General features: G+C 41.9%; 1 protein-coding gene across 15 annotated transcripts in view; it reads left to right on the top strand.

Moving 5' to 3' along the window:
• Positions 1-12,741, top strand: part of SGIP1 (SH3 domain GRB2 like endophilin interacting protein 1) — a 237,108-nt gene that overhangs the window by 187,580 nt on the left and 36,787 nt on the right. For 6 of the 15 annotated variants that reach the window (XM_027874131.1, XM_027874126.1, XM_027874122.1 and 3 more), the window contains 3 exons: positions 65-191; positions 8,597-8,656; positions 9,591-9,650. In XM_027874131.1, the coding sequence (XP_027729932.1) occupies positions 65-191; positions 8,597-8,656; positions 9,591-9,650 (247 nt within the window). The remainder of the gene's footprint in view (positions 1-64; positions 192-8,596; positions 8,657-9,590; positions 9,651-12,741) is intronic. The other 9 variants (XM_027874136.1, XM_027874134.1, XM_027874130.1 and 6 more) reach the window with 2 other exon arrangements.

The following is a 12,741-nucleotide window of genomic DNA, read 5'->3' as shown; positions in this document are numbered from 1 at the left end:
TTTCAAAGGAAATCCCATGATCTGTGAATATAACTTTTGGCCATTTTTCTTCTTGTTCCTACAGTCCAGACCTTTTAGCCCTCCCATACATTCTTCGAGCCCTCCTCCAATCGCACCCCTTGCTCGAGCAGAGAGCACATCATCAATATCGTCCACCAACTCCTTGAGTGCAGCTACGACACCTACTGTTGGTAAAAAACAAAAACAAAAACAAAACCAATCTCTCCTCTTTTCATCTCTCTGTAGGTTGGACTGGCTTACTTTTTCAACTCTGAAAGTCCCTGAGGCCCCTGGGTTCTGATCAAACTTGTCTTGCTGTGTGTGTTGCCAATCTCATTTGACTCTTCCTTCTCAGCAAAGAAGGCAAAGTGTTTTAACCACCCCATCCCCTGCCCCCTGCAAGAAAAAAAATACAAGAAAAAATGATGATAACTAATACTTGTACTTTGCAGGAATGTTCTTACCCTATCACATGTAAAATTACTTAATATCTTGTAAAAAAAAATAGTACAAGTGTCCAAAGGTTCTATAATGTAGATTTTATTTTCCATAACACTTGCCTAAACATTCTTCATTTAGAAAAATGTTTATTAAAGTTTCAACAGCATGTCCTTCTAGAAATAACATTTGGAATCTTTTTTTAAATTTTTTTCCCACTCATTCTTAAATCATTTGTTCATCCTTGTGTGGATGGATGGTAGAAACTCTGACATTCTGAGAATTAAGCACTTTCCTCTTTATGCCATTAAGTGTTATTAACACATCCTAGACTTTCTAAGAGACATGAATCTGTTTCCGACACCATCACACATGTTGTTTGTGCTATGGATGGGATACAGGCAAAGAGCTAGACAGTTTTCCCAAGTGTGTGATGTCCTGACTTTCCCTTGGTCTGCTCTTCTCTCTTTCCAAAGCTAAGACTCTAGGAAGCCTCTTGGCCATCACTTGTTTCATCTGTTCCTCCATCTTCCTTGTTTTCACATGCATGCTCTCATTTTCCCTTTGCCACAGAGACACTGTGTCTCCTCATTGTTTTCCTGTTCTCAATAGGATTCTTGTCCCTTTCCAACATTTAAACCTCATTCTTTCTCTAGCCCCACACTTCAAATTTTATTGGATAGCCTTGAAATACCTGGAGTACTCTTGGCTCCCTTCCATTTTCCTTGGACCCGTGTGTCGTCTCAGCCCTGTTATCCAGCTGTTCTGCCTACATACTCCTTGCTCAATTGCTTCTCCCCTCCATTTGCCCTCTTCCCACTCTTACCATCTTTTCTGACATCTGCTGTTCTACCCACTCCATGTAATTTGCCTTGTTGGTTGGAGAGGAAGAGAAGGAGGGAACTGTCACTCAGAATGCCTACCCAGAGTAACCTCAGATTAACTATCTGATGTAAAATTTAAGTGCAAGTCCTGGGGTTGGATTATGTCGAAAGTGTATACAATATGTTTCTATCATCCGTGCCTCAGGAACCCCAAAGTATACCAATCTGCTCTTATTCTCAATGTGGCCAGTTTTCCCTCTTTCAAAAACAACAGCAATGGACCGTGATGCTGTCACCTTGCTTTATTTGCTGAGGAGTATTTGGATTGGATTTGGTTCCATTTCTTACTTTGAGCTTTTCGTTTGGTTTCCATTCTTTTCATGCATTCCTCACCATGTTCTTTATTTCCCCCTGCTATGTATGAGTCACCTTATGGCAGCAAATTCACTCCCTATCAGCTGACTGACCATTCAGCAGCTCCTTGTGAAGCACAGTCTCTCCGGAGAGAGAGAGGATGGGCTTGGACAACTTGGCAAGAAGGGCCATATTCGGGATAAACATGGCCCCGTGCAAACTCCATTTCTTATGGGTTTAATGATGAGGGTGGGTAAAATTGGTAAGATTTCCAGCAACGTTTCTGGAAACAATGGGGACATGTTTGTTTGTATGTGTATGTGTGTATGTGTGTATGTATGTATGTGTATGTTTTTCTTCTTACCCCTATAATCTTTCCCCTATACTGACTCTGACAATGGAGTCGAAAGGGATGGAGTGAGAACCAAAAGTAACAAAGCAAAGAGCAGATTAACTTGAGGCTGTGTTGTTTCGGATCTAGCCAAGAAAACTGCGCTAGTCTTTAAGAGCCAGACAGATGAACTATTTCTATCATGGGAGGCACAAAAATAAAGTCCTAAAATGGAGTCTGTAGAGACAGGTTCTTTATCTGATGGTCTTTCCATGTCTAAGGAAAAACTACAAGCCCCCATTCACACTCCAGAATGGCTGCATTTCCTGATATTTGTTGTATTTTGATAAAAATCTGTTTATCTCATGCAAAGGACTGGGCTTTTTGTCCCATGGGGCCATAACTATGGAATCTGAGGTCTAGCGCCAGAAGAGCCCTCAGAGATCATTAAGGCCATCTCTCTTATTTTAGAGGAAACTGAGGCCCAGAAAGATTTAATGTCAGATGCAAGATTTGGACCCGTTTGTCTCCAGAACCAGCATTCTTTCCACTATGCCACACACACAGTCTCCTAAACATAGAGTAAATGGGAGAATAGGTATAAGATGCAAAGAGACAAACAGCAATGAATGAATGAATCAGTGAATGAGCATTTATTAAGTACCTACTATGAGCCAAGTTATGCTAAGTTCTTGGAATACAAATATAAAAGCAGAGACAATTTCTATCTTCAAGGAACTTATATTCTAATGGAGGAAGCATTCTCGCAGGGGTATTTCAATTTGGAAAGTTACAGGGATGGTGAATAGAGCAAAAAGGAAGTAGATTTTCTGAACAATTAGAAGAATCCCAAAGTAGAGGTAGCAGGTTCCTCCTTTCTGGGTCCAATGAGAGCTGGACTTGTCAGGCAGAGGGAATTGTTGTCCAGGCAGGGGTTGACCTACACAGGTCTCCTCCAACTCCAAGAACCATAGACTCTGAAATGAAAGTATGAAAATGAGAAAAACAATTCTGCTCTAAAAAGCTGGCCTCTCCTTCCAATAACCAACAGGTTATTGGAGAACCCCAGTTCTCCTCCCATCATCTTGTGATCACGAATCATATTCTTTTGTAACAACTCCATGTGTACTGGTCACTAACAGTTTGGTTGGCGATCCCCAGATCACCTCTCATAACTACGGTGCCAAAAGATGGAGACATTTATGGGTCCCCCTCATTTCTGGATCCTTATACATCCACAATTTAAATCAGATCTTCTTTCCAGGATTCTATGATAGATGAGCAGTCATCATTTCCTAGGCTCAAAGAATCCTAGTTAGAAGTCACCTTAGAGATTATCCTGTTCTATCCCTTCTAGTGGTCCCCATATGTTGTCATTCAGCCCCTAAATAAAAGTATTCCCATGATGATGAGCTCTTTTTTGGCATCAAAGGGAATATCCCAAGAATGTAAGCAAAAGTAACGTGTTCATTTGTGAGGAATTCACAGCCAGTTTCTAAGGTTGGACTTTGGCCATGTTCTCTGAAAGCTGGGATGCTTCCTCCCAATATTTTAGGTGTGCAAGGTGAAGCAAGGGGCTCTGAATTGGGTCACACTGCTGAAGAATCCTCCGTGTTCTTTGCTTCTGGGCAGACACATTGTCCTGGCAAAGGAAGAAAAAGAATCTGTGATACCTATCCGGATGGAGCCAGTCAGGAATGCCAAAGGGCTCTGAAACCAGACATTAACAACTAGAATTTGTTAATTGTGAGAAAGTGAAGCTAATGGAACTTGGCTTACGCCTTATCTTTCCCCTAGCAATGGGTTCTCATAAAAGGCTAACTCTGATTCTGGATCAGTGGGTAGGGAGTTGATAACGGATTCCTCACTGCAAGTTGAAATGCACTTATTTCCTAGGCCAAGCATAAAAGACTGAACATGCACAGTACTCTTACTTTCCCACTAAGGCAGGGACCATACCATATTTATCTTTGCATTTTTCAAGCAAGGGACAGCATGGAATGGGTAGAGAGCTGACCTTGAATCCAGAAAGATCTGGGTTCAAATCTCACCTCTGAAACCTACTGGCTAGGTCTGTCAGTGCATTCCAGGCAACAATCTACGGGTTGCAAAGAAGATGCTGACCTGCATTGCTGGAGGGAGCTTCCCCACACCAATGAAATCACAGGCCTAGCCCCAGGCCCTACCTCCTCAGTAACCTAGCTCAATGCATTGCCCACAGTAGCCCTTAATGAACTTTTGCCAAATGGATGGACAAAATCAGAACCATCCAGTTCTATATCCTTGAAGCTTTCTCCTTCTTTGGGTCCTTCTAGAACCTTCAGAAATCATCTCAAGGATTCTTTTCAACTACTAAGGACCTACTTGCATGCCATGTTGATTCAAAAAACAAGTAGAAATGTTTGAGCTTCCATGTTTCTAAGGAGATTGAAATTTAAAATCCAAAGAAACTGGGTCCAACTCCAAACTGTGATGCCCACCCGGGCAAATCACTCAACCTCATTGGTAAGATGAGCGGGTTGGCCTCGATGGTCCCTGAGTCTCCTTCCAATCTGGGCTCTGGGATCCTGTCAGCCAGGTGTAGCCCCAGCCTGTCGTCATCTAGTGGGCCAAAGGTGAGCACCATGGTCCTGGTCATTCTGGCAAGAAGGACGTAGTGGGCATTAACACAATGGCCTTCCTCCCTCCTGGAGAATGTAGAGAGTTCTCCTCTGCCATGACCCCTGTTTGGGACAGAAACCTGTCTACATTTGACTAGGAACTAGTTGAGTCCAAAGGGTGATGGGGAAGCCAAGAAACCTAACTGCACACTTAGGGCTGCATGAAGAGAGACATGAAATCCAGAACTAAGGGCCACGTGATCTTAGCTTCTTGAGTCTATTGCCGGAGGGGACCTCACCCAGTCTTCTCATTTCACAGATAAGCAAACTGAAGTCTGGGGAGGCTAAATTGAATTTCCTGACTTCACAAAGTCACACAGGTAGTACTGGAACCCAGATCCTTTGATTTCCAATCCATCACTCTATCCACAGGGTCACGTTGGGAGATGTCTCTTGTCAGACTGCATTTTAGATCATTCTGTTCTGTTCTGGTTGCCACATTTTAGGAAGGACGTGGAATGGAAGGAAAGTATCAGTGGACAGAGTGCTGGGGCCTGGGGTCAGAAAGACCTGGGTTCAAATCCAGCCTTAGATACTTACTAGCTATGTGACCCTAAGTCACTTAACCTCTGTCTGCCTCAGTTTCTTCATCTATACCCTGAGGATAATAATAGTACCTATCTTCCAAGGTTGTTGTGAGGAGGAAAATGAGATATTTGTATAACATACTTTTACAAACTGTAAAGTTATGGAAGTACCCGCTACTCTTATTATTACCAAAAAGGAGGCAATGAGGATGTTGAGAGATGGTAAAGAGTCTTGAGTCCGTACTCTATGAGATTTAGGTAAAAGAACTGGAGGTGTTTTGATGGCAGAAGAGAAGACTTAGGCAGGACATGATAACTGTCTTTAGCATTTTTGGAGGGAAAGGATGGAAAATTGCCCTCATTTGGCTATGAACGAGCCAAGAGAATGACCTGGAAGCAAAACAATCTAGATTTAGACTACACTCAGACACGTAGTGGGCTCCCACATAGAAGAAGGACGATCTGTGTGACCCCAGCTTTAAGCTTGATGCTGGTATAAACAATGAGTACTGTCCCTGGAGAGAATGAGCTACCTGGATCTTTGCTAGAGGTCTCAAGCAAAGGCTGGGTGACTGCTGGTCACATATCTTGTAGGAGGAATTCTTGTTCAGATAGGAGGTAGACCAAGATGGCCTCTGAGGTCCTTTCCAACTTGGGAATTCTTTGACCCTTTCAGCCAAACTCTAACAGTAATTATACTACTCCATGGATGTTCCCAGAGGTAAATTAACCTTGTGCTAACTACCAGGATCTCATCTGGCGCAACTGAGGAATCATTTGCCCAAGAACCCAAAGGGCCCTGCAGAAATCCCCAAACTGCCTGACATATCTGTGAAATCACCTCCCTACAGAAGTTAGTCAACCTCTTGTTGCATTTGAAGGCCATTCTAGACCAGTTTAAGCATTCTTACTTGGTCTTTGTGTTTATATCTAGAAGATAAAGCTTAGGAGATTTGCCAGAAAAAGATTCCATTTATAGAATATTCTCATGCCTCATCTGGAGAATTCCAATGGTGGGTTTCTGGTTCATGCATGGGGCACATTCTTTTCCAATGTCTAGTCTAATTTTAATTAATTTTGTACTTAGGTGAGAAAAGCACAGAGGTCATACCAGGTTTAGGAAGCTGACTTCCATTCATCACCTACCTGAAGTTGGGCCAGGGCTTCAATTTGGTGTATATCACCACCTCTGACACTGGGGTGTCAAGTTGCATGTCTGTCAGAAGCAAGGGCTGCTGGTGGTGGATGGTGATGGTGCTCAGGGTTTTGTGATTGTGCCAAAACCATCACTCCCTGCTCTTCTATCTTAATAAATAGTGCTGGGGTGGGGTGGAGTATATGGAGGACTGGGGAAGCTCCTGTTGATTGATTTTTTAAAAAGAAGCAAGTCAACACTAGGGAAATACCAAGAAAACAGCTAATAGGTAATTGCTACAAGGGTCAAGCAAGCAAAAGGGGAGTTCTATGGTAAACAGAATCATGAGAGTTCCTATTTGTTCTGATGTAGCTAGCATCATTAAACAATGCTGGTGCTAGAAGGGATGTCAGGAGCCTCGTTTTATGGATGTGGAAACTGAGTTTAGGGTCGTAGGTTCATAGATTTAGAGCTAGAAGCAAATTTAGAAGTCCAATCCAGTAGTGACTTAGATAATCACAAATTAACATTATGTGTATTGTATTACATTTTCATTTATTTTGTTAAACATTTCCCAATTACATTTTAATCTGAATTCAAGCCTACTCTGGAGTTTTACCCGCTGCTTGCCACTGAAGGGGCTGCAAGCTTGACATCTCTGATCTAACCCAAGTCCCTTTTTACATAGGGGGAAACTGAGGCTCAGAGAATTTAAGAGACTTAGGATCATAGATTGAGTGCTGGAAGAGACCCTCAGACTTATCTAGTCCAATGCCATCCTATTACAGATGAGGAAACTCAGACCCAGAAGGGTTAGGTAATTTGCCCGAGGTCACACAGATGATAAATTACAAAGACAGAACTCAAACACATTTCTCATAAAATCAAAGAGCATAGATTAAGAGGTGAGAGGGACCTTGCATCAAACCAGCTTCCTCACTTTACAGAGAAGAAGACAGTGAGAGTGAGGGGTCCCTTTGCCCAAGGTGCACACAGCTAGTAAGTATCTGGAGCAGAATTTGAATTCAGGTCTTTCCAATCTCAAGTTCAATGTCCCAATATCATGCTATCCCTCCTGATTTTATGTCCAGGACATTTCCACTAGACCATGCCAGCTCTCTGAGCCATAGGGAAGGGAATCCTAAATATGCCAAAGGAAAACTTTATACGAAGTTTGCCTGAACGTTGGTAAAGCTGTGATTGTATAAATTTGGAACCTGACTCACAAAAGGGAAATCCTGAGAAGAGATGACGTTGTGTGGTAGGAAAAGAACTGGAATCAGGAAAGACTGGGTTCAATCTTTCCTCTGACACATGCTAATTGCATGACCATGGACAGGTCATTTAACCTCTCAGTGTCCCAAGGGAGCTCTCCAATACTGCAAGGGACATATGATTTGTCATCTGTGTCAGTGGAGAAGGTCCCCACACCCAGAGTTCCCTACCCCGGAATCCCATACCGCCCCCAAATGGTGTGTATATAGGAGGGGAGGGGAGGGGAGGAATCCTTCAATCATAGGCTGAAACATGGAGAGGCCCCTTAGAAGCAATTTAATCCAGTGTTTTCATTTTACTGATGAGGAAACTGAAGCCCCAAGAAGTAAGAGGACCACCTAGTGAATGGCGGAGGCAGGGAATTCCAATCCAGCGCCTCTGCCTTCAAATCCATGACTTTTCCCACAAAGCCCATGGAGCCTCAGCCAAATCTCTCTCTCTTTTTTTTTTAGCTTTATTGTGATGGATTTTTGTTGTCTCTAGTCATCTATCACTATATATGTATAGACACCTATAGATATATAGATATAGATATGTCTGTGGGTGGAAACGTGAAATTGCATGCCAGACCACCCTGGTGAGCTGTCAATACATAACCTGATGTTCTTGTAAATGGGCATCTGTCTGACCACTTGGAATTACATCAGAGCAGAAAAATACACTGCCGTCATAAGTCAATTATTCATGAATCATCCCTTTAACAACCTGCTCTAGAAGTTGATGCGATGTGTATATGATGAGGCTGATGGACTTTTGTCAAGATTCAGAGGCGTGGAAACCAAACCACTGCTGTTTCCTTTAGCTTTAAGGAGGGGCGGGGATGGGAAGCAGCCTCATTGTGTCGCTCTTGTAAGCTCATGACTGGTCCTCTAGATCCCCACCACATCCCAGTGACTTGTGTGTGTTTGTCTTTCCATGCGCACGCTTCCTTGTGTTCTGTTGAGATATGGTGTGTGTGGCTGGATTTCACTTGGGTTTGTGGTTTTTGTTTTGTTTTGTTTTTATTTTGTTTCTCCCCCATTTCTTTATGTTCCTTTTGTTTCCGGTATCAGAAGATGATGTTTTTAATGGCAAGCTCCCTTCGTTTGAAAGGCACGGTGAAACGCCTGAAGGTATGGTGCCAGCCAAGAGACTCCCAGAAATCTCCATTTGTAATGACCTAAGCCATTCTGTCATCCGAATGCCTACTACTTTCATGGACATGCTCTCCACTCCATGAGTGTCCAGTGCCTCTCAGACACATTCTGTACTTACCTGTTTGCAAGTGGGGGCTAATGCCACCAACATCTCTCGTCTTTCTTTTGTAAATTACAAAGCACCATCTTGCATGGCAGTTTCTCAGTGAAAAGGTTGGAGAAACGGTGAGATGCTCTGGCTTTGTGAATTGACCAAGGAAGGAAGGAATAATTTAACTGCTCAGGAGTTAGTGCAGGGATTTGTATAATTATTCCTCTGTTTTTTTTTTTCTCAAGTACCTAAAGGGAATTGTGAGCTCATGTTATAGGGAGAAGGGATGGGAGGTGAAAGGCATTCGGACAGTTGTTAATTTGACATACACTCCTCCAATTTGATGACATTTAAAGGCAGATTTTAGCTACTCTTAAACAAGTTGGTTTCTGTTCTCTTCACTAATATTTCTCTACAACCAGTTAAACACAGGAGGGGATGCTATTTGAGGTGAACCGGGGATGGCAATTGCTGGATGGGCTTGCCAAAACTAACGCAGTTAAAATATGCTAATACAGCTTGCATGCCCAGGATACCTCCTCCTGCTCCATGCATACCAACAAGCCAGTGTCAAGCAGTCAACAACTCCCCCCTCCCTCCCTTGACTCTCCCATAGCTTTGCTTTTTGCTTTCTGCTCCCCTAATTCTCAAGGCAATGGGAATTTCCAGGGCCTGTTTTCCCGCACGATAATGCCATGCAGTTCCTTCATCCTACCTACCCAATAATTAGAATAATGAGCTGCTCTGTGACTCACACTGTGTCCTTCTCTCTCCCTCTCCTTAACCTTTCCCATCCCGCTTCAACTCCTGACCATACAGAGAATGACCAGCCTTCCCTCGTTTGGTTTGACAGAGGAAAGTTTTATTTGACTTTTGAAGGTAAGTAGTACATAGCATACCAAACTCCAATTTACTCCCTCATTCCCACCCTTGACCTTTGTCTCCCCATCTCCATTTTGAAATCCCAGAGATTCCTTCAAAAACAAACCTAGACTCACTTTTTAAAATGAAAATGCTATGGCTACTTGGAAAAGATGAAAAGTTTAATTATAATTTCTTGAATTTGATTTATATATGACCTTCAATTTCTCATATTAAAAATCAAAAAAATAATAATCTTCTTGACCTTTTCTTGGTAAAGCAATTAATTGTGATCTTAAAATTATAGAAAACTCTAGGGAAAAAGACAATAAACCACTTTTGGCATTTTTTGGCCAAGGAACTTAACTCTGTCAACCAGGGCTCTTTCTAAATTTTTCTGCAATTCATTGATTACAAAAGTGATGTATCAAGTGCAAAAACATCTTTTGATTTGTAAGAGGATTTCACATGATTCTGGACCACTTGTATCTCAGAAAAATTGCTTGTTATAGTTGAACGTTATTGTATGCTCATGATCTGGGATGCTTCTTTGAGATCACATTAATGATAAAATAGTATTTGTGGTATTTTGTATCTGTGGCTCACTAAGTTAGCTTTTGGAATAGTTTCAGGACAATGAACAACTCTACCAGTACCTTCTTGCCATTTTAAGAAACTGAGGGCTACATACAAAATTCAGGGTCTGATTTATAACTTCACTATTTGTAAAGAGAAGAGGAAAAGGAAAATGAAGAGATGGAAAGGGAAAGGAAATTTCATAGTAATCAAAGTACTATTTTCTATAAATGTTTGACAAAATATCCTGTATAAATGGGATAAAAGGCAGCAATAGTGGCTAGAGAGCTGGGCTTGGTACCAGGAGTACCTAGGTTCAGGTCCTGCCTCTAACACAAAATATCTGTGAGACCACGGACAGGGAACCTCTCCGTGCTCTAGACAATTCTTTAAGTCTTGATAGATAAATGGAGATAGATAGATAGATAGACAGACAGACAGACAGACACAGATAGATAAACAGACAGATGCAGACAACTAGGTAGATAGATAGACAGGTAGGTAGGTAGACAGACAGACAGACAGACAAATAGGTAGATAAGATAGACAGATACAGACAACGAGGTAGATAGACAGAGAAATAGATAGGTAGATAGACAGATATATAGACAAATAGGCAGATAGACAGACAGACAAATAGGCAGATAAACAGATAGATAGGATAGATAGATGATGGATGGATGGATGGATGGATGGATGGATGGATGGATGGATGGATGGATGGATGGATGGATAGATGGATAGAAGAAGAAAAGGGAACAAGTATTCAAGTCCCTACAATGTGCACTATGCTAAGCACTTTACAAATATTATATTATTTGATTCTCACAACCATTTTGGGAGACAGACACATAGACAGACAGATCTCCCCGTCACTTGAATTTTACTTAACTCATTTTTAGGAATTTGTTTTAAAAAAAAAGTTCTGGCCACCCAATAATGATTACTACTGGCAGACTATTTCTAGTGCATGTGTGGTGCCCTTTCTTCCTGAAAGGCACTCTTCTGGGCCCAACAGAAATCTTACATGAACTTAATTGAATGAATATTGACAAATGGCAATTTTATTTTTCATCTGGGACCTGGATTCAGCTTTGGTAAGTGTGTGACCTTGGCTATGTTTTGGAGGGAAGAAGTCCAGGTAAATCATGCTATGTTTCCTGTGCTTTCTCCCTGCCTTCCACCAAGAGCATTTTTATCCAGATAAAACCAAGGGAAAATTAACTTAAGGGCCAGTTTGAAGGCTTAACAAGACAGCATGAAGCCAGAAGGGAAGAGTGTGAGAAAAGAAAAAAGGAACCTTGGCATGGCAGAAAAAATCAGGAAACCCAAGTTTGAAACCTGCTTCTCACACTTACTAGTTATGTCTCTCTGAACTTCAGTTTCCTCATCCGTAAAGTAGAAATTATAATACCTATCATATTGACTTCATAGCGTTGTTGTGAGGAAAGCCCTTTATGAACCTGGAAGTGTAATAGATGTGCATGAGTGGTTGTAGGTACTGGTGATGGAGTGGAATGTTCTGGACCCACTGACTTTGAAGGATCCTGAGATCATTTTTGCTGTCACTATTTCATTTCCTCTGTTTGCTGCTCCCAGGTCATTGGCCAGCACCCACTATGGAACCCTCTCCCAAAAAAGTGGGACTCAGGGTAATTACCTTGATTCCCAGTCCCCAAGATGTGATTCTGAGTATGGAAAGAATGGTGAAATTTTGGAAAGCTAGTAAAAGGTGAATTTGCCCAGGGTAAAGCCCTGGGAAAACCTATGCTTTAGAAGAATAACCTGAATAAAGAATGGATTGACATGGGTGGAGACTTGAGGCAAGAAAACCAAGTTGAAGGCTGTCATACTAATGCAAGAAGAGGTGATCAGAGCCTGAAGTATGGTTGTGCTTATATAAGTAGAAAGAAGGGGAGGTATATAAGGGAGATTGTGAAGGTAGAAATGACAAGATTTGGCACTGAACTGGCCAGGTAGCATAACAGAAAGTATGACATCAAGAAAAACACTGAGGTTGCAAGCATGGGTGACAGGAAGAATAACAATTCCCTTGACAGTCATAGAAAGGTTCAAAATAGGAAAAAACTTGGAAGGAATGATAATGAGTTCTGTTTTGGATGTGCTAAATTTGAGGTACCTGCCATATATCTTGTTCATGATGTCCAAGAAGTAGTTGGAAAATTGCGACCCTAAATCCGTGCTCAGGACGGGAGACTAGAATTGGATCTAGAGTCAGTAGAGATGACACATGAACACATGGGGGCTGATGAGATCACCAACTGAAACAGTATAGAGGGAGTAGAGAACTGGTGGAGTTGAGGTGGATGGCAGGACAGAGCCTTGGGGAGTATTTGGGAGTAAAGTGCGATAGAGATGAAGAAATAGCAAAGGAAACTGAGAAGGAACATTCGGTGTCAAGGCAGTGTCATGAAAACCTAGAGAGGAGAAAATATCAAAAAGGTGGTACTCAGCAGACTGCAGAAAAATCCAGAAAGATGAGGATGGAGAAAAGGCCACTAGGGATGTTTGG

The sequence above is a fragment of the Vombatus ursinus genome, unplaced genomic scaffold, assembly GCF_900497805.2.
Source record: "Vombatus ursinus unplaced genomic scaffold, bare-nosed wombat genome assembly UNPS02014804.1, whole genome shotgun sequence".
In the NCBI taxonomy this organism is placed as follows: Eukaryota; Metazoa; Chordata; class Mammalia; order Diprotodontia; family Vombatidae; genus Vombatus; species Vombatus ursinus.
Note: the sequence above shows the minus strand (reverse complement) of the source record. Positions and strands in the feature narration are given on the sequence as shown.